This window comes from Oryctolagus cuniculus, chromosome 1, assembly GCF_964237555.1.
Source record: "Oryctolagus cuniculus chromosome 1, mOryCun1.1, whole genome shotgun sequence".
Taxonomy (NCBI): Eukaryota; Metazoa; Chordata; class Mammalia; order Lagomorpha; family Leporidae; genus Oryctolagus; species Oryctolagus cuniculus.
The window spans coordinates 201,356,083-201,376,400 of record NC_091432.1 but is presented as its reverse complement, the minus strand read 5'-3'; the positions used below and the strand labels follow the sequence as shown (position 1 = coordinate 201,376,400).

Genomic DNA, 20,318 nt, shown 5'->3' with positions numbered 1-20,318 from the left:
TGGGCACGTGGCTGGAAGCTGTTCTCCCACATGCTAGGGACAGGTGGCAGAAACCCACTCCGGCCCAGGCCTCGGGTGCAGCTGAGCCGCTCTTGCATAAGTAAGCCTGACACTTACAGAAGGGGAGCAGGACCAGTGCAGGAGCACATGAGTGTGACCAGAGGCCGGAGGGCGGTCTGAGGGCCACCGGGGCTAGGGGTTGCCCACTGCCCCGGGGGAGTGGGTGGCCTGCAGGGGCCCCATCTGAAGGGTTGGTCTCCCGACCTCAATCCTTTCTCAGGTCTGTAAAGACCAAAGCCAGGATCACAGGCCTGGGTGGGCACGGGTGGTATCAGTTCACTCCCAGCTACAACCCCAGGCCAAATGCCCAGAGCTCAGCGCTGGGAGGGGTCGGGTCTGCACCTGCTCCTCATGCTGTGGGGATGCTGCTGAAGTCTACGGGGTCTGATTCTCCCACAGGGGAGTTCCACAATGGATGCTGACTCAGTGAGTGGTGGGTGCATGGATGAGGCACCGGACCCACGTCACACCTACCTCAGTGGGGCACCCTGCTGGCCCTCTCCTGCTGGTTCTGACCTCTGCCAGGCATCAGGCCTCCCAGGCATGCACCTGCAAAGCAGGTGGCTCGGAGAGGCCCGCCTCCTCCCCAGCCCAGAGCCCCTGCCCCTGCTGTTTCCAGCCCGGCCCCTCCACTGTGTCTCTGGTGGCGATCTTGCAGCTCTGCCTCGGGCCGTGGCCTCATCTGGGGCCTACACCTGCCATCCCCCAGAGCCCCACTGCCTCTGCCCAGCCCCTGCCTTCCTCTGCCTCCCCAGCAGGCCCTGGTCCCAGGCATCTCTTTGTCATAGCTTCCAGACTCTTTCCCAGTGTGGCCCTGCCATGTCCCCAGCTGATTTCTGTGCACCCCCCCACCCACCCATCCTCTGTGCTCACTGCCCCCTCCCTCTACTGTTCTGGGGGGGTGACCCTGCCACTGAACCCTGAGCGGAAGCTGCTGGGATCAAGCCCCTTGTCCAGGCGTTTAACCTCACCATGCCTTCTTTCTCTCCATAAAACAGGGGTGATAACAGAACTGATTTCACAGAATCCTTGTGGCCAAAAAATGCAACAAGGCATTGCAAGCAACTCACACAGCAGCTGGGACGCGTTCAGCCCCTCATCCCCAAGAAGCACTGCGACCTCTTGCATGACTGATAGGAGATGACAGCCTCCAAGGGCAGCCAGTTAGCACTGGAGTGGACTCACCGCGCCCGTCTCCTGCCCGGCCATCGGAAGGGCAGGGCATCAGGGACAGATAACGCTGATCGGCCACGCCGACAAACACGCAGAGACAGGCTTTCCAGAAGGCAGCAGAGACGCCCGGCACAGCTCTGCGGTTCTGCTCTGGCCCCAGAACTGGCCGTGGTTCTGAGAGCAGTCATCAGATAATCTCTTGAGCTGCTTAACGAGGGGGTGATGTCATGGAGAGTGGGCCGAGGAGAAGGTGCAGGATACAAACAGCTCCCCGGCCAGCGGGACCCCTTCAGCAAAGCACGAGGGCCCAGATGGGATCTGAGCTGGCCAGGGAGGCCTCTGGCCAGCCCATGCTCAGCTGCAGAGCTGGCCACACTCCCAGGTTAGGAGTTCTGTGCCTGGGTGTGTGGACCCTCGCTGCTCCGCACTTGGCAATGAGGATCAAAGCTGTCCGCCTCCCTCGGCCTCGCTCTCCAAGAGCCGACACTCTGACACTCTTAGTCCTTCCCCACATTCTGCCTCCTGAGGAGGGGGCTGTCTGGGTCGGGGTCCCCATGCTGGCTCTCCTGTTCACTCCCAGGCTTTGACTTGTACCCAGAGTTACCCCGGAACAGAATGCAGTCTTCCCATTGTTCCGCCATGACCCACCCCCAGGTCCCCCGACTCACCCTGAACACCATCCAGAGGCACTCACAACCCACAGGAGAAGCAGATGGCTGCGGGCGGCCGAGTGCCCAGGTGCGGGTGGCTTGGCCAGCACAGAGCCCTCACTCTGCCTCCTCGGCTCTTGCCTTAGGCCCTGCCCATCCTGTTCACGGCCCGTTTGTGGCTCTCCGACCTCCATGCTGGGTCTGGCCCATTTTCACAACTTGTGTCCGCAAAGCTTCCAGCCTGACCTGGCACTTAACGCTTGTGGAGCCCCGGGCCCCAGCCTGCCACACACTCTGCCAGGAGCCTTGGTGATGCTAACAAAGCCACATCCCTACCCTGCATGTGGACCCCTTGCAGAACTCCACACTGCCAGGAACACCTCCACCCCCCTGCCCCCAGGTCAGCACTGGACTCAGTCCCTCTCCTCCCTTGCTTTCAACTATGCACCAACAGCCACGTCAGTTCTGGGATCGACCCTCCTGAGGTCTCCTCTCCACTTCACTCACAGCCACACCGCCTTGGCCATTCTTCTCCCCTCCCACCGGCCTGAGTCTCCCCCCGCCTCACCTTTTCTGCTGCCATCCCCCAGGGTGAGGCGGAGTAGCCCCCGGGTCACAGGGTGAACACCTTCCTACCCATGGGGTCAGGGTGCACAGTACCCAGGGGGCGCTCGGCCCTCAGTGGGGACAGGACAGGATGCTGGGCTCCAGGGACAGGACTAGTGGTGACAAAAGGCTCTCGATATCAGGCCGTCCTGATCACACATGTATGCGATCACACATGAAAATGGAGAGGGTCATGCAAACAGGCCAGTCGTGCCAAGGGTGCAGGTGCACAACCCAGTGAGGTTGCCCTGGGCCCTCGGTGAGCCTCCGCAACAGGAGGTGCTGGTTTATAGTCTCCTGGGCAGGTGCCAAGGGCAGGAGTTGATGTGAATAGTTGGGAAAGAGCCCACACTGTCCCCTCCCAGGCGGCCTCCACAACTCTCTGGGCTGGGGGTGTGTGTGTGGGGGGGAGGGTCTCAGGTTTTTGATCACAGATTTTTAACACTCTTGGTCCCCTCTAGTCCCTTTTAGAACTAGCGAGGGTGTTCATCTTGAAAGGAACCACAGAAGGCTCCCTGCACGTGGTGGTGGTGGGGGGACCCTTCTGGAAGATTCAGGAAGCTTCCAGAATGGCTCGTACCTGCGATGTCACAGAGTTCTGCATCAGAAGCATTTGCCAGGGCCTCCTCCAGCTCGGGCTCCAGGGTCACAGTTTCCAGCACAGGATCCATCGGCTTCTGCTTGGGGACCCAGACCTTGCCTGCAAACATGGGGGGGCGGTGGTTACACGCTGCCGCCTGGGCTGGGTCAGCAGCGGGCAAAGGCCCGGGCGGACCACTGTAACTTCCGTGATGTGTCCACATGGAGAATCCCATGGGGCTTCTGCCCCAGGGGCCAACTTCTCCAAAGAGGAATCAGGGACCCCTTCCACCTGGAAAGAAGCATCTTGTGACTTGGTCAAAGCAGCCTACTCTCATTGAAAGCATTGCTCATGACTTTAGGGCCAGCGCCGCAGCTCAATAGGCTAATCCTCCGCCTGCGGCGCCGGCACACCAGGTTCTAGTCCCGGTAGGGGCACCGGATTCTGTCCCGGTTGCCCCTCTTCCAGGCCAGCTCTCTGCTGTGGCCAGGGAGTGCAGTGGAGGATGGCCCAAGTGCTTGGGCCCTGCACCCCATGGGAGACCAGGAGAAGTACCTGGCTCCTGCCTTCAGATCAGCGCGGTGCGCCGGCTGCAGCACGCCGGCCGTGGCGGCCATTGGAGGGTGAACCAACGCCAAAAGGAAGACCTCCTTTCTCTCTGTCTCTCTCACTGTCCACTCTGCCTGTCAAAAAAAAAAAAAAAAAAAAAAAGCATTGCTCTGCCTTTAAAATAAATAAATCTTAAAAAAAGAAAAGATGGTGGAGACTGAGAAGAAAAATGCCCAAGAGAAATGATGCGTGAAATACCAAGCTTACAGAACAGCAGGAACGACTGAATTGCACTTGTGAGAAACTGCAGACGTGCTGTGGCTTCAGTGTGCTCACGTGTGTAGGGGTGGGGTGTGGAGGCCAGAGGTCTGCGTACTGCTGGGTACACCTGCATCCCATATCAGAGGTCCTGGGTTTCAGCCCAGCGCTGCTTCCAATCTGGCTTCCTGCTACTGCCCACCACGGGCAAATGGTTGGCCCCTGTCTCCCACAGGGGAGGCCTGCACTGAGTTCCTGGCTCCTGGGTTCAACCTGGCCCGGCTCTGGCTGTTGCAATCATTTGGGGAATGAAACAGTGTCTTTCTCTCTGCTTTTCTAATACATGAAAAATAAATAAAATCAATAAGTAAATAAACAAACATGTTAAAAAGCTCATGTGTCAGAAACTTCACTGCCAACTTCATACACTATGGTATCTGGGGGTGGCCCTTTGCTAAGCAATCGGACTGGATGAGGTCCACCCAAGGGTGTCCAGGATCCAGAACAGAGACAGAAGCCTCACAGCTCAAGCAACTCATCTTAGACAGGGGAAAGGACTTGAGCAGACTGTTCTCCAGAGTGGACAGACGTGGCCAACACGTGCACGGGCAGGTGCTTCATATCCCTGGCCAACCAAAATGACAGGGAGCTACACTTCACACCCGTGGGGACGGCTACGACGAAGAACAAAAATGGAAGCCTGGCATTGGCATGGATGTGTGAAATCAGAGCCTTTATATATTACTGCTGGGAACACAAGACGGTACAGTTGCCATGGAAAAGAAGTCTGGAAGCCTCTCAAAAAAAAAAAAAAAATCAAACATAGAATTACCATACGATGTATCCATTTCACTTCCAGGCACATTCGCAAAAGAACTGAAAATGGATATCCAAGCAGATACCTGTACAGGGATGCGCAGGGCAGTGCTAATCTCGATGCCCAACCAGAGCACCTCTCAGTGGAGGCGTGGATAAACACTGGAATACTACTGAGCCGTAAAAATGAAGGCAGCACTCGCACCTGCTACAGCAGCGGGGGAGGCTGGGAAGCTTCGTGCTACTGGACAGCAGCCAGGCCTGCAAAGTCGCATATGAAATGATTTCGTGTAGAGGAAACACCCAGAATAGTAAACCCACAGCAGCAGATGGAGTAACTGAGAGAGTAACTCCTCAGGGGGTACAGGGCTTCATTTTGGAGCAATGGAGGCATTTGGGATGTAGATGGAGGTAATGGTTGTACAACAGGGTGGTTGCACTAAATGCCACTGAATTGCCCATAATTTTATGTGATATGAATTTTACTCTAAAAGCAGAGCCCTGCTCACTTTGTCTCTTGTGGGAGAAGAGCCTGACGTGGGTGGGATGTGGTCAGGGAGACTGGAGGCTGCAGCAGTAGTCCCGTGGGCCAGCACGGTGCTCACTCGGAGGGGTATACTTTAGCAACCCTGGAATGCCCGAGAAAAGTAAACTTCTTGACTAAGATCCTGTTCCTATTCCCCCACCCCCACCCCCCACACACAAGCAGACAAATTTAATTCTAATTCTCTCCCCTCCCTACCGGTTGAATGATAAGGCCTCGCTTTGCACCGCAGCCTGCCTGCCGGCGCCCGAGGTGCCCGGGCTGCTGCTGCCCCACATCCCAAGCTCGCCCTGGGGGCACTGTGGGATTACAGCTCAGTTGGGGCTGGCTGGAACGGCCCTGGGGCTGCCCGTCACAGCCAGGGCTCTCCTGCCTTACCCTCTCACAGACACCTCCACTCAGTCCACCCTTACAAACCTGGCACTGTGGTGTAGCGGGTAAAGCCGCCGCCTGCAGTGCTAGCATCCCATTTGGGTGCAGGTTCTAGTCCTGGCTGCTCGAGTTCTAATCCTGCTCCCTGCTAATGGCCTGGGAAAGCAGCAGAAGATGGCCCAAGTGGGTGGGCACCTGCCACCCACATGGGATACCTGGATAGAGTCCCAGGCTCCTGTATTTGGCCTGGCCCAGCCCCAGCCATGGTGGCCATCTGGGGAGTGAACCAGCAGATGGAAGATCTCTGTCTCTCTCTGTCTCTGTCTCTCTCTCTCTCTGTAACTCTGCCTTTCAAATAAATAAAATACATCTTCTAGATTATTTATTTATTTGAAAGGCAGAGTTACACAGAGAGGAGAGGTGGAGAGAGAGGGAGAGAGAGAGACAGAGACAGAAAGAGAGAAAGAGAGAGAGGTCTTCCATCCACTGGTTCACTCCCCGGTTGGCTGCAATGGTTGGAGCTGCACCAGTCCAAAGCCAGGAGCCAGGAGCGTCCTCCGAGTCTCCCATGTAGGTGCAGAGGCCCAAGCACTTGGGCCATCCTGCACTGCCTTCCCAGGCCATAGCAGAGAGCCGGATTGGAAGTGGAGCAGCCGGGACTCAAACTGGCGCCCATATGGGATTCTGGCACTGCAGGTGGTGGCTCCACCCGCTACACCACAGCACCGGCCCCATAAAATACATTAAAAAAAAAAAAAAAAAAAAAAAAACTCCAATGGCCATGACTGCAATGAGCGCAGTGACCCTTGATGCTTGCTGCGCTGTGGGCATGGGGCAGGACACATCCTTGCCGCTGACCCTGGCTGACCACGATGGCGGTGGATCTCAGCGAGCTGGAGACGCGCTCCCAGCTCGCCATAGAGGACCCTGGGACTGGCTTGTGTGCTGCCCAGACGCCCTTCTGTGTCTCACATCTCCAGCTCCTCCCCCGGGAAGCACGTGCAGGGGGTACAAGGAAGGGGACGCCAGCTTGGCTTCTGCTTCCCCATCTTTCAAATACGCAGGTGGAGCTATGGGTATTTTAAGGTCCTGTCAACTCCACAGACAACCAGCCTCCTGGCACAGAGCCCTTGCTGGAGAGCACTGTGCTACCCACACGGCAAGGCAGGCACACAGCTTTTGACGGCTGAGCAGCCCTTTCCCCTGGTGGCTCCTGGCCTCTCTCCTGCCACCCCCAGGCTGCCCCAGACCACATGAGCCTCCCTTCCTAGGATGTTCTGTAATCTGGATGTCCCCTGGGCATCCCGCACCCTCCTTGCAGTTTTCAAAATCTCTGGATGAGCTCCACCGTCAGGGTTTGGAAGAGCTTACAGTCATCCCCACCGCGTCACTTTATTATGCACTAAGCAGTGACCGGTGTGGGTCCTGTGCTGGTTGTCAGGGAGGGACACAGCAGTGACAGCCATGGACATGGCCTTGGCTCCTTGTGCTCACGTTCTAGGGGGTGGGGAGGACACAAGAGACCAACAAGAGGAGGCTGATGCTGTGGTGTAGAGGGCTAAGCTTCTGTCCGCAGCGCCGGCATCCCGTATGGGTGCTGGTTCTGTCCCAGCTGCTGCATTTCCCATCTAGCTCTCTGCTGATGGCCTGGGAAAGCAGTGGATGATGGCCCAAGTGCTTAGGCCCTTGGACTCATGCGGGGGACCTGGGAGAAGCTCTTGGCTCCTGGCTTTGGATTGGCCCAGCTACAGCCGTTGTGGCCATTTGGGGACTGAACCAGCAGATGGAAGACTTGTCTCTCTGTCTATCCATCTGTCTATAACTCTACCTCTCAAATAAATAAATAAATAAATCTCAAAAAAAAAAAGACAAAAAACAAAACATTCATTATGCAATTAATTAATTAGAATGGATGCTTTCCTCTGATAAATATTTATTAGGTCCCTTCTCCATGCTAGCGATTTGTCCAGTTCTGGGGACATAAGGGTGAGCAGGTGAGAAACGATCCCTGTATGGCCGAGCTTGTATTCTAAGGAAGGAGCCCTTGAGGTACGCTCACCTGTTACTGAGCTCATTCATTCACTCGGCAAGTCTCGTCTCTACCCTACTGAGCACGACCCAGGCCCTGGGCTGGCTGGGTGCTATGGGAACCACCGAGCAAAGAGCCTGACCTCAGGGAGCTTAGAGAAATAAGGGGACAGTGACCAAATGGGATTGGCTGTGAAGGCACCCCCAGGCTCCTGAAAGGGAAAACAACTGAGGAGAGGGCCGAGGGGGGCTGTGTGTCCTGACTACAGCAGCCAGAGCCGTGTTCCCTGCAAGGCAAGCTGGGAGAGTTGAGACCTGAAGAGTAATAAGATCTAACATTCACACAGCCTTCACTCGGCACCAGGTGCTGCTTCAAGTGCCAATTCAAGTTCAGTTGGCCTGTGGTTAGAACTGTGACACCTCTCCCAGGGGAGGAAGAGCCAGCCAGGAAGACGGCGTGCAGCAGGGCAGCAGGGCCAGCAGTCCAGTCATAGGGAATGTGTGCAAAGGTCCTGGGGTAGAGAAGAGCTTAGAAAGTTGAAGAGGCCTGAGGGGCAACAGGGCAGTGAACAAGGGTGAGAAGATACAGGGGCAGACAGACTGGGATGGAGGACAATGGGGAGCCCTAGAGGATGGGACAGGCCATGGGACCTTCTAGAAGGTTCTAGCCTCAGGCTGGAACAGAGAGGAACAGGGGTGCTACAGCTACCAGAGACTGGAACTCTGGGGAGAGAGCAGAGGGGGCAGGGAGCACCGTGGCTCCTGCTCCTGCTCTGTGCAGGACTGTCCTCGCGTGGGCCTGGGGTCCGATGTCTCCTCACTCACACTCCAAAGTGCCTCAGTTTGTATGAAAGACAACAGGCCACCAGTTAAAGGGGTCTAGGGGAAGCTTTGCCAGTCTGGGTGGAGATGACTCTTTCCACGGTCAACCCAACATCTTGACCCAAGAGGCATCGCGCCTGGATGCTTAGGGAGCTGGGAGTGCGGGCTGTGGTCAGGCAGTGGGTGGCAAATAGGGGGCTCAGAGGTGGCCCTGTGCAGGGCCTGGCTTGCCGTCGGCACTCCCTAGGGAAGGACACACATGGACGAGCGACAGTGTTCAGTACCTCGTTTCTCCCCCGTGTAGGGGACCAGGTCTTCTCGGTCCTTGAACTCCTTTGCTTGCTTTTCCAAATGGTCCAAGAGCTCCTCTCTTTTAAAGGGGCCCGTGGGTGCCTTGGTGGTCTGATCCTTCTGCCTCAGGCCCGCAGGCAGCAGAGCGTTCTATGATGGAGGTAGGGAGAGGCAGGGGGGAAAGAGAGAGAAAGAGAGAGAGATGGGGAGGGAGGGAGAGAGAGAAGAGAGAGAGAGAGAGAGAGAGAGAGAGAGAGAGAGAGAGAGAGAGAGTCAGCAGGCGAAGGCTGGCAGTTCTTCAAGTTCTCCCCCAACCCCAGCGCTCAGTGGCTCCATCCCAACCCTTACACTGCTAAGGGATCCAACACCCCCAAGGGCCAGGCACTTGGCTGATGAGGGCCCAGGGAGGTGGGGCCTCGGTTCTCCTAGTGCCTGACTATGCCCCTGCCTCTGACACTTGTGAAAGTGAAGGGTGGGGGGTCAGGGGAGCTGACAGGTGTCAACAGCACCTGCAGAGAGATGGGTGGGGCCTGCTGGGGGTCTGTGGGTTCAAAGATGCCTACAGCAGGTCTGTCTCAGAGAGACAAGAAGACAAAGGGGTCTGAGTTGGGGCCTGGAGGCAGAATCAGGTGGGAGTAGGCAGGACCAACACAGAAGCAGAGGAGGACCCAGCAGGACTGGGGGGGGGGGGGCGAGCAATGCTCGCAGGCCACAGCCCCCGCTGGCCCCCTGGGCTCCGGGCTCTGGATACACTGGGGCCCTTAAACACTGGGGAGCATTGTCCTTGGAAATGGGCCTCTCTGGGAGGACAGCACACACCCGTCACCACGTTCTCTCCTGTAAACACAAACAGGCGTGTAGGTTCGTGATTTGGTTCGCCTTAAAGGACTGCACTATGACTCAGCCCCCGGGACCCTCAAGGGTCAGAGACGCTTACAGCCGCAAGGATGCTTCGATGCCACCCAGTGCGTAAGTCCCACCCCACCCCGCCCTTCCAGCGGAAACCGAGACCCAGAGCGAGGAAAGATTTGCTCAAGGAGCTTCAGGAAAAGATCTAGAACAAAACCTCGAGGTTGGGGAGGAGGCACTCCTCATCCCTCGCCACTGTGCTCCCCTCGGCCCCTTCCACTCGGAGAGCCAGGAGGACGCCGGGGAGGCAGGTGGCGGGATCGGAATCCTCCCAGCGCAGGTGCTTCCCCCGAGTCTGTACCTTTCCCTCCTCCACGCACTCCAGATCCCTTCCCCAGAGCAGGGCGACGGCAGCCACACAGGAGCCACGTGCCTCGGGAGGTGGGCCTGGGGCCTGTGCTTTTTCCTGCCACTGCTGGCCCCGGGCACTGCCCCATCCTGAGAGTGAACCAGAGTGTAGAATACCCTCCCCCCTCTAATTCTCTGTAGGTGTGCAGCGCCTACCATGAAAGGCTCCCAGGTGGTGCTGGTGAACGTGCAAATGGGCTGAGGCCACAGGAGCTGGAGCATTTTATGGGAGGACAAAAAGTAGCTAAAAAAAATTAAGCCTTGACTCACTCATGGGTGATTATGAGGAATATCAGTGAAGTCACACACACCCCAGCTTAAGTGGTAGGCCCCAGATACTGTCCCCCATGGTGGGCGGGGCGGGTAAGGTGCCCAGACAGGCCACACTTCTGCGGCAGGTGCATGGCTAGCCGGACCTGTGCCAGCTGTGTGTTCTCACTCACTCTCTGGGCAAGTGAGAACGCCTTGATGTTGACAGAGGTCAACGTGAGATAATCTTTAAGGAGCAGTATGGATTCTCGGTCCCGTGTCTACACCACACGGCTGAGCCCACATAAGCTTAAGCCCCGCCTTGGAGTATTGATGGCCCAGTGATGCTATCTCGGGCGAGGCCCCTAATTGATTTGTGCCTCAGTTTCTCCAGCTGTATAGAGTAAATCCGGACAGCTTCCCTCTTGGAGAGCTGCAGAGAAAATTAAGTCAGATAATGCAGGAGGAGGGCTCACCACAGTGAATAGTAAAAATGATAACTTACAGTTGCCATCCTTGCTCAACAAGCAGACAAAATATGTTTTAATAGGTGATTGGCGACCCCAGTACATACTTCAACAGGCAAATATTACCAAATACATCTTCAAATGAAAACGGGGCCAGCATCGTGGTGCAGTGGGTTAAGCCACCGCTCGGGATACCTCCATCCCAAACTGGGAGTGCTGGTTTGAGACCCCGCTGATCTGCTCCTGACTCAGCTCTCTGCCACTGCTCCTGGGAAGGCAGAAGATGACCCGAGTGCTTGGATCCCTGCCACCCAGTGAGAGCCCAGGATGCAGTTCCTGGCTCCTGGCTTCGGCCTGGCCCGCACCTAACTCTCCTGGCTATATGGGGAGTGAGCCATGGGGAGTAGAATCTCTCTCTCTCTCTTTCTCTCTTTCTCTCTCTCTTTCTCTCTCCTCTCCCTCCCTCCCTTCCTCTCTGTCGCTCTACTTTCAAATCAATAAGTAAATAAATCTTTTAAAAAGGAAAATACTATTTCATTTATTTAAATCTTTACTGAAAGTAGTTAACTAAAAAAAATGGGAAAAGCCTTAGCTTATCAAAATTTTAAAGTAAATGTTGAGCATATCAGCTTTATGAGGAGTTAGTTTGTTTTCTTTCCATTTGCTAGTACAGTGAGCGATGTGTCACATGATTTTCAGCTAAAACCAAAGGCCGTCATATTTTTTAAACCACTGATTAGTTATCACTTCAACTTGTTTTCAAAAACAGCACGTGACCTCCTAAGTTGTATACAAAAATTAACTCGAAATGGATCAAAGACCTGAATGTAGGAGCTAGGACTATAAAACCCTTGGAAAGAAGCGCAGGCATAAATCTTTGTGACACGGGGTTAGGCAAGAGTTTCTCAGATATGATACAAAAACAATAAGCAAGAGAGGAAAAAATAGAGAAGAGGAACTTCGCCCAAACGAAAACCGTTTGTGTGTCAAGGGACGCTGGAGAGGAGACAGCTCACAGATCTGCTAAGAGTCCAGCACCCAGAAAAACAGAGCCCAGAATCCCGAAAACACCAAGATCTCTTACAACTCAGCAACGAAAGGCAGGAAACACAGCCTCAGTCTGGGCGAACAGTCTGAACAGGTGTCTCTCCAAGAACGTACAAAAACACCCACTAGGGCTGGTGTTGCGGCACAGCGGGTAAGGCTGCTTCCTGTAACCCTGGCACCCCGTATGGACACCGATTTGAGTCCACTTCCAATCCAGCTCTCTGCTGGTGGCCTGGGAAAGCATCAGAAGATGGCCCAGGTGTTTGGGCTTCTGCCACCCATGTGGAAGACCCAGATGAAGCTCCTGGCTCCTGGCTTCGGCCTGGCCCAGCACTGGCTGTTGTGGCCGTCTGGGGAGTGAACCGGTGGGTTAAAGATCCTTCTTTCTGTCTCTCCCTCCCTGTCACTAATTCTATCTTTCAAATAAATCTTAAAAAAAAAAAAAAAAAAAAGCCAACCCATTAAGCATGTGAAGAGATATTCCACACCATTATCCATCAGGGAAATGCAAATCAAACTTACAGCGAGGTGTTACTGCACGGTCACTAGGACGGCCACGGTCAAAAACACAAGTACCGGGGAGAACGTGAAGACATGGGAGCTCTCCCACAGTGCGGTAGGGAGGGGAAATGGCACACTCCCTCTGGAGAGAGACTGGCAGTTTCTCAAAGGGCGACCACACAACTCGGCATGTGGGGAATTAAATACGTCTGCCCCCAGACTTGGACGCAGGTGCTCGTAGCAGCATTATTCCCAATGGCCAGCGTACAAAGAAGTCAAATGTGCGTCAATGGATGAACGGATACACAAAATGTGGGCGGCCCCTGGAACTGACGACTATTCATTCATAAAAAGTCAGTGCAGGGGCCGGCGCCGTGGCTCACTTGGTTAATCCTCCGCCTGCGGCGCCGGCATCCCATATGGGCACTGGGTTCTAGTTCTATTGGAAACATTATGCCAAGCGGAAGAAGCCAGATCCAGAGGACCATGCGTGGCGCATGATCCCATTCATATACAACGTCCACAAGAGTCAGACCTGTAGACAGAAAGCAGAGAGTGGCTGCTTAGCGCTGGTGCTAGGGATTGAGCAGCACCCCCTGCCCTGGCAGTTCACAGGTTGCAGCCATGACCTCCAGTGCAACTGTATTTGGAGATGGGGCCTACACGGAGGTCACTAAGTTCAGTGAAGTCATGAGCTTGGAGCCCTTTAGTGTCCCCCGTGGGAATGGACACGAGAGAGCTTGCTCTGAGCCCTCTGCAGCGGCCGGAAGAGGGCCCTGACCAGAAACCGAGCCTGCTGGGCCCTGACCCGGCATCTCGCAGCCTGCAGAGCTGTGAGCAGAGCAGCTTCTGTCGTGGAAGGCCCCGGACCTGACACTTTGTCATAGCAGACCGAGGTGACCAGTGCGGCTGGAAAGTCCGGGGGAACCTGCAGAGTGATGGCTGAGGACGGCACTTTTTGGGGGGTGGGGTGATGAAAATGTTCTGAAACCAACCATGGTGCTGGCTGTGCCATTCTGTGAATACGCTAAGAGATACCGAATTGCACACTTTAAATGCACGAAATACATGGTGTGTGAATTTTCTCTCCCAAAGCCGGGATTTTTTTTTTCAAGTGGTAAATGTTTATTTAGGGAAGAATTATAAAAGCAGCAAATTCCACAACTAAACCATCGGCCAGCCGTGGACACTGACATCAGGCAGGCTGAAGCTGTGGGGTTCGGAACGGCGCTGTGCCCCTCAGCGTGTGCGCCTTGTTTTGTAAACAGGTGAGAAAATACGGCCTCAGGTCTCTCATGGCTTAAACCTGACACTGACCCTCAGACCTGGGCTTCCCTATAGGTGAGGAAAAGAGCCGCCATGACCACACTGCTGTATTGTGCCTGTGCAGAAATGCATCATTCATGACTTCGTTTCTTATTCATTCAACAAACACCCACTGTGTGTGTGTGTGTGTGTGTGTCCAGGCAGTGTGGCCACGACGCTCTCTACTTGGGAGAAACTGAAGAGGTGGGAGGTGAAGGGGAAGGAAGGGTAAAATGAGAGCGAGGACTTGACCACATGCAGTCATTCACTAAGCACAGGGTGACGGAGATCCCACGGGGGGCCTTCTTTACTGGAGAGGAAAGAATACTCTATGGGGCCGGTGCTGTGGCGCAGTAGATGAAGCCGCCTCCTGCAGCACCGGCATCCCATATGGGCGCCGGTTCGAGTCCTGGCTGCTCCACTTCCGACACAGCTCTCTGCTATGGCCTGGGAAAGCAGTAGAAGATGGCCCAAGTCCTTGGGCCCCTGCACCCGTGTGGGAGACCCCGAAGGAGCTCCTGGCCCCTGGTCCAGCTCTGACCGTTGCAGCCATTTGGGGAGTGAGCCAGTGGATGGAAGTGCATTCGTGTGAGGACAGCAACAGGTGCTGAGGTCATCTCTTTTCCATCTCCGACAGCTCAGCTGGTTGGGTGTTCGGGAGGAAGGACTTCTGGATGCCCTTTGGTCTCAGCCCACGCCCACCTGGGTCAGGGCCCTGGGACAGTGGAGATGGGGGTTCACCGGTGGCTTCGTGCTAATGCCCGGCTCTGGTGAGTTGTTGACAAGCAGGAATGCGGGTGGTATTTGTGATCACCTCATTTTATGTGAGATCTCCCGATTTTAAAATTTTTATTTATTTATTTATTTATTTATTTTGACAGGCAGAGTGGACAGTGAGAGAGAGCGACAGAGAGAAAGGTCTTCCTTTGCCGTTGGTTCACTCTCCAATGGCCGCCACGGCCGGCGTGCTGCGGCCGGCGCACCACGCTGATCCGAAGGCAGGAGCCAGGTGCTTCCTCCTGGTCTCCCTTGGGGTGCAGGGCCCAAGCACTTGGGCCATCCTCCACTGCACTCCCTGGCCACAGCAGAGAGCTGGCCTGGAAGAGGGGCAACTGGGACAGAATCTGGCGCCCCGACTGGGACTAGAACCCGGTGTGCCGGTGCCACTAGGTGGAGGATTAGCCTAGTGAGCCGCGGCGCCGGCCCCCGATTTTAAAATATTGACATGCAGCCCGAGCATTTTCACAACAGTGCTCAGGCCCAGGGGGCCGCATCTGCAAGCCAGACTCAGCCCACGGGCTCCATTTTGCCCGGTCTGATCTGAGGCTCTTATCTGTCTAAAATTCCATGTAGAGAAAGCGGAGGTATTCACTCACTTACTCCACAAATATTTACTGAGTGGCCCGCCCACATCAGGCACCAGATTCAGGAAGAAAGAGGTGTATGCATACGGGGTGTTCATTTAGAATTTTTTAAATTTGAGAAATGCAAAGTTTAGTATGTTTCTAGAAATATTCAAAGGGGGAAAAGTAGGCAATGTTCCCTACAGTTCCTGACTCCCAGGTTTTAATCTTTTTTTTTCAATAGTGACTTCCTTTTAAATGTTGTGAAATCAAAACTCCAGTATGCAGCCTGACAGGTGAGCATCGTAGGCTAATTTTCACACCCACATTCTGCAGACCAGTTGTCCAAAGGACAATGGAAACTTTGACAGATCCTTAACTGTGCTGCTATTCGGGGCTCTAACATCCTGCAAACAGGTGCTGCGAAGGCTAAATATCAAATATCTGTGCAATTATTGCTATAGGAAAGTCAGGACCATGAGAGAAGCTCTCCTGGTTGCACCCATTGTGGACTTGTTTAGATGTGTGCACGTGGGAGTGCTTGTGTGTGCACCTGTGTGTGCGTGCATACACACACACACAGGTGCATACACACACAGGTGCACACACACACTGCATTAATAGGGAGATTTATATATTTGTTTGAAATGCAGAGAGAGAGAGAGAATCTTCTATCTGCTGGTTCACCCCCCAAATGGCTGCAATGGCCAGAGCTGAGCCAGGCTGAAGTCAGGAGCCTGGAACTCCATCCAGGTCTCCCACATGGAGACCAAGCACCTGGGTCACCTTCCACTGCTTTCCCAGGCACATTAGCAGGGAGCCAAATTCAAGACAGAGCAACAGGAACTTGAACCAGAGCTCTGATGTGGGATGCTTAATCTACTGTACCACAACACCACCCTACGCAATAATATTTTTAAACTGGCTTCAAGGACTTATTGGAGGGGTCTTCAAAAAATTCACAGCAAACGCTCATTACGAAAACCAGTGCATGGATTTCTGATTTATTTTCACACCCAAATAAACACACCTTCTAATTCCATTTTGCCACGAACTGCTTGAGGTCCCGTGGTGTTTTCCAGCCACCTGCCAGGTCTGCTTCTCCTTTTATAAAGGGAGGCACTCTGGGCCCTGGGGCCCCTGCAGACCCACGGGGCTCTGCCTCTGCACCACTGCTCCTTGGCTTCCACATCCCCGCAGAAACCAGCCGGGGGTCTTCTTGCCCCATAACGTAACCTGTCAGCTCACAGCATGGCAGGGCCGGCGGGGAAGGCTGCCCTACATCTGTCACAGAATCCCGGCACCAGGTGCAAAGGGGACAAATAGGACCCAGTCCTCCAGGAGCCGCTGTCTCTCCAAACACACCCTCCACCCAGCACATGCAGTCTGGGCCCCTTCCTCTCTCTGCTTCACTCCAGAAAGAACCAGGCCTCCGGTTCAGCTGCCCTGACCTCGAGGCAGGGCTGGCGAAACCCAGCAGCTGCCATCCACACCCTCCACCCCCACCCCGGTCATGAACGCTGACGTCCAAGTGCACCCTATGACCCGGCCCCATGAGTCCACGTGGAGAGGGACAGCACAGTTTGTCTCTCTGGTGTTCATGGCCAAGGAGGGCCCTGTCTTCCCTTCTCAGCTCTCTCCTAATCCTTGTCTGCCTCATGCCCAGGGAAGCATGTTCCACTGTCCACTTGTGCTGGGCACTGGAGACAGCAGAAGTGTGGTCCTTGCCCCAGAGGCGCTAGTGGCCAGAGAGGTGACCTCAAATCCCAGGGCCATCACCGGCCTCAGCCCCAGGGCAGGGCGGGGTGGGGAGGGGGCCCAGGAGCAGGCAGCCGGGTGGAGAGAGTCAGGGGGATGGGCTGTTTCAGGGAGCGAGAAAGCTCAGCACAGGCAGAGGCCGGCAGAGGAGCGAGCGTGGGCAGCCAGGGCATGGCGTTCGGGTCAGGCCAAGTGGCAGTCTGTCCCACAGGCACCACCCTCCTTCGAGCCCTGCAGAGCAGCCTCCTGGGCCCTGCCTCCTACCAGCAGGCAGAGGGCCCCCACCAGTGTGCGCCTCTGACCACCGCACCCCCCACTCTCCCACAACTGCTGCTTCCCCCACCTGCAGCATCACGACCAAGCCTGGCAGCCAGCCACAGAGACCCCTCGGGGATCTGAGCCCAGCCTCCTTCTCCTCCCCAGGCTCCTGCCCCTGCCCCACCTCTTCCCGTGGTCTCTGCTCCGGCCACTCCAGCCACTCCGCCTTCCACAGCTGTGTCCTGCATGCTCCTGTGGCCAGGCCTTTGCTGCTGTACTCCCAGCCCCCCCACTCCTCTGCACCCATCTCTCAAAGCCCTTTCCCTGGGCGCCCCGCTCAGCTTCCCAGTGTAAATGGGTCTAGGGGTTCCTCCTCCACCTGCTGCTTCTGGGGGAATCCCACCGTGCTCTATCTCAGAGCGGACGTAAGCTGTGTGTCCCTCTCTAAGGACCAGCTGGGTTATATCTGAGTCTTCCCTGAATCCCAGCACTGAGCACTGGGTGCTGGGGAGATGTGGTCTCAGTCATCCTCAACCACGCGATACGGATCCTGTAGCTGGGAGAAGGATGCTGGCCCCTGGACACCCCTCAGGCCTGCACCACACCTGCCACTCATGCCTGGACCACCCAGCGCCTGCCCTGAGTGGGTCTGCGGGCAGCAAACACCCAAAGAAGAGCACTAGAGTGGGGGATGCCCAGGGCGGGACCAGGGTCTGCTCACGGGAGTTCCTGGCAATGCCACGCCAGAGGGTGACACCTCTGTGATGCCTCCTTTGGGGCTCAGCTGTCCCCACCTGGGACTTTCGACAGAGCAGGGCATCAGCCCATCAAACGGGCAAACCCCCACGACAGACTCCCGATTGTCCCTGATCTCGGGTCTCCCTTTCTGGAATGTGCAAAGCACTCCGGCCATTTTAGCCAAGCGCATGGCCTCTCAGATTTCAGATTGCATCTCCCGGTTCCCTTGCAGCTAGGGAGAGCCCGGTTATGAACGTGAGCAGCACCCAGTAGCAGTTTCCAGTAACTTAAGGCATGTTGCAGCTTTCCCCCCTTTCTTGTCCTTCCGTCCCCTTTCCCTTCTTCTGATGCCTGGAATGCGGACTCACGCTCCTCCACTGCTGATCAGAGGGTCAGGGCTGCAGCCCGGGATGGGGGGAAGATGAGCCGGATGGAGGCCATGTCTCTGGGGAGCTGGTCTCCGGCCCCAGGCTGTCTGCCTCTGCACTTCTACTTGGGACATGAATGAGCCACAACCCAAATCTTGTTCTTTCGAGATTCTGCTACAGGCTACCAAGCTGCACTCTATCCGACAACAGAGTCCCAGCCTGTGTCTGTGGGGCTACGGACAGGGCACGGGTGCTTTCTGGCTTTGAACTACCAAGGGCCAAAAGCTCTTGTATCTTGAAGCCTCACTTTTACCACCATAGGGTACAGCTGTTCATTTCCTCTAACCGAGCAACACAGCGTTATGCAGATCCTCTGTTAGGGCAGCTGCATCTGCTGGTGCAAGCCACGCACTGCACAAATCCAAGGGCATTAGTCACTCTCCGGTGTATGTAAATAGGGTCTCCTGGAATGATGCAGTGGACGACTTGCACAACTGCATCTGGCTGCACAGCATCTGTGACGGTACAATGTGGCTCCAAGTCTCAGAAAACTTAGATTCTCTAGAATCCAGCTGGGGGAGGGGGAGACGAATCCTATACTTAGGCTGGACAAACTTTTATTAACCACTACTATCTGCCAGGCCTGGGCGTGGTGTGTTCCCATGTCCAATCATAATTATATATAGGTTTAAGCTTATGTGTGTGCACACTTTTAAGCACACACACATACACACACACAAAATCCTATTGCATGAAATAGAACCAGAATTACAAACTGGAAGGCTCAGAGTCCAATTTAATGCAGAAACTTGGCTTGGTTTGTTTGGTCTGTGTGTTTGGATGAGCTGCCAACATTTAAAAAAAAAGGAGCCGACCCAGAAAAATCCAAATTTCTAGCACCTCTTGAAAAACTAGATGATCCGGCAAGACTGGGGCCACATGCTCACAGTCGCTGGAAATGAAAAGTTTGCCACAGTCCTTACCATTCCCTATTGTCTCTGACACACAGGTAAAGTCAGTTACTGCATATCATTGGCTCAGCTGCAGCCTTTCCTCCCATGACCAATGAAAATCATTTACATACACATCTCTTTCAAGAGCAGAAACGTAAAAGATTGGCCGGGATGGTTGCGTGTCTCCAGAACGCTAACCCATCCCCAAAGCTTCTTCGACACTGCCCACCTGCGGTTGTGTGTAGCTGGTGTGCAGCCTGGGAGGAAGAAACCACTCAGCAGAGCGGGTGGGAAGGCAGGCTTTAAACTCCAGCGCCACCTTTTCTTTTTCAGGATGGTATGAATGAAATAAGGGAAAATGTGACCATTTCTTAAAAGCGGACGATGGGAACATATCGGGGTATCTTCTGTACTCTCCTGTATGTTCAAAATGTTTCCTGGTAAAAATGTCAAAAGCAAGAAAGGAAACAGTGTAGCGAGGCAGGTGCTGTGTAGGGGACTCAGAGGTACAAGGTCAGGAGGGCTTTCCAAGGGAGGGGTGGAAGCTGGGAGGATTCAGATGGGAGAAGCCTGGAGCTGCAGGTGCAGGAGACCCGCAGGCACCAGAGGCAGAGGGGAGGGGTCACGGGTCAGAAGACCAGGGTGGGGTGGGGACGCCGGGCTGTGTGCACAGCCGGCCAGCAGAGTTTCTAAGGATGTGTGCCTATTTTTAGAGGAGAGATTTATTTCTTTCCATTCCAACTGTTTACTTCTGCCCTGAGCTTGTGAATCTGCCGGTTTGTGTTACAAGGGAGAGCCACAGCCATGGCCCCAACCTGGCTGCTGTCTGCATGGCCACGGGTGCCCTCTGCCTTACAGGGCACGATCTGGAGTGGGGGTGGGGGCGGGCTCTACCCTTGTGTGGAGTCTGCTGCGGGGCCATGCAGTGAGACAGGAAGCCCCGGGCTCGCGTCCTGGCGATGGGATTTGCTGTGTGATCTTGGGTGAGTCCTTCGCCCTCTCTGGGGTGCCGGGTTCCGCTGGTGCTGTTTTCATTACTAACGTGGTAATAGTGCTTGCTGCTTCGGACTGGCAGCAGGAGTTGGGAAGATACAGAACGCACCAAGGGAAGGACACACACCTAGGAGGACTCTAAAACTTGGGGTTTCTTTCCCTGTATCACCCCCATACATGGGCACTTCAGAAAGTTTGCATAAAATGGAATTAAAAAGGTAAGTTCGTTTTGGTGCACTTTTAAAAAAATCCTTGCATATGAAGGGTCTTCAAATATTCACGGAAAACTGTGTATGATGAAAAACATGCGTGGATTTCAAAAATTTATTTGC

The 20,318-nt window shown here is 55.0% G+C and overlaps 1 protein-coding gene across 2 annotated transcripts in view; it reads right to left on the bottom strand.

Moving 5' to 3' along the window:
• Positions 1 to 20,318, bottom strand: part of TMOD1 (tropomodulin 1) — an 83,512-nt gene that overhangs the window by 34,064 nt on the left and 29,130 nt on the right. The window contains exons 1-3 of one of the 2 annotated variants that reach the window (XM_070054790.1): positions 10,163 to 10,263; positions 8,743 to 8,899; positions 3,070 to 3,189 (exon numbers count right to left, since the gene is read on the bottom strand). In XM_070054790.1, coding sequence (XP_069910891.1) covers positions 3,070 to 3,189; positions 8,743 to 8,899; positions 10,163 to 10,228 — 343 coding nt within the window. In that variant the 5' untranslated portion in view covers positions 10,229 to 10,263. Of the gene's footprint in view, positions 1 to 3,069; positions 3,190 to 8,742; positions 8,900 to 10,162; positions 10,264 to 20,318 lie in introns of those variants that run through there. The other variant, XM_051856318.2, reaches the window with a different exon arrangement.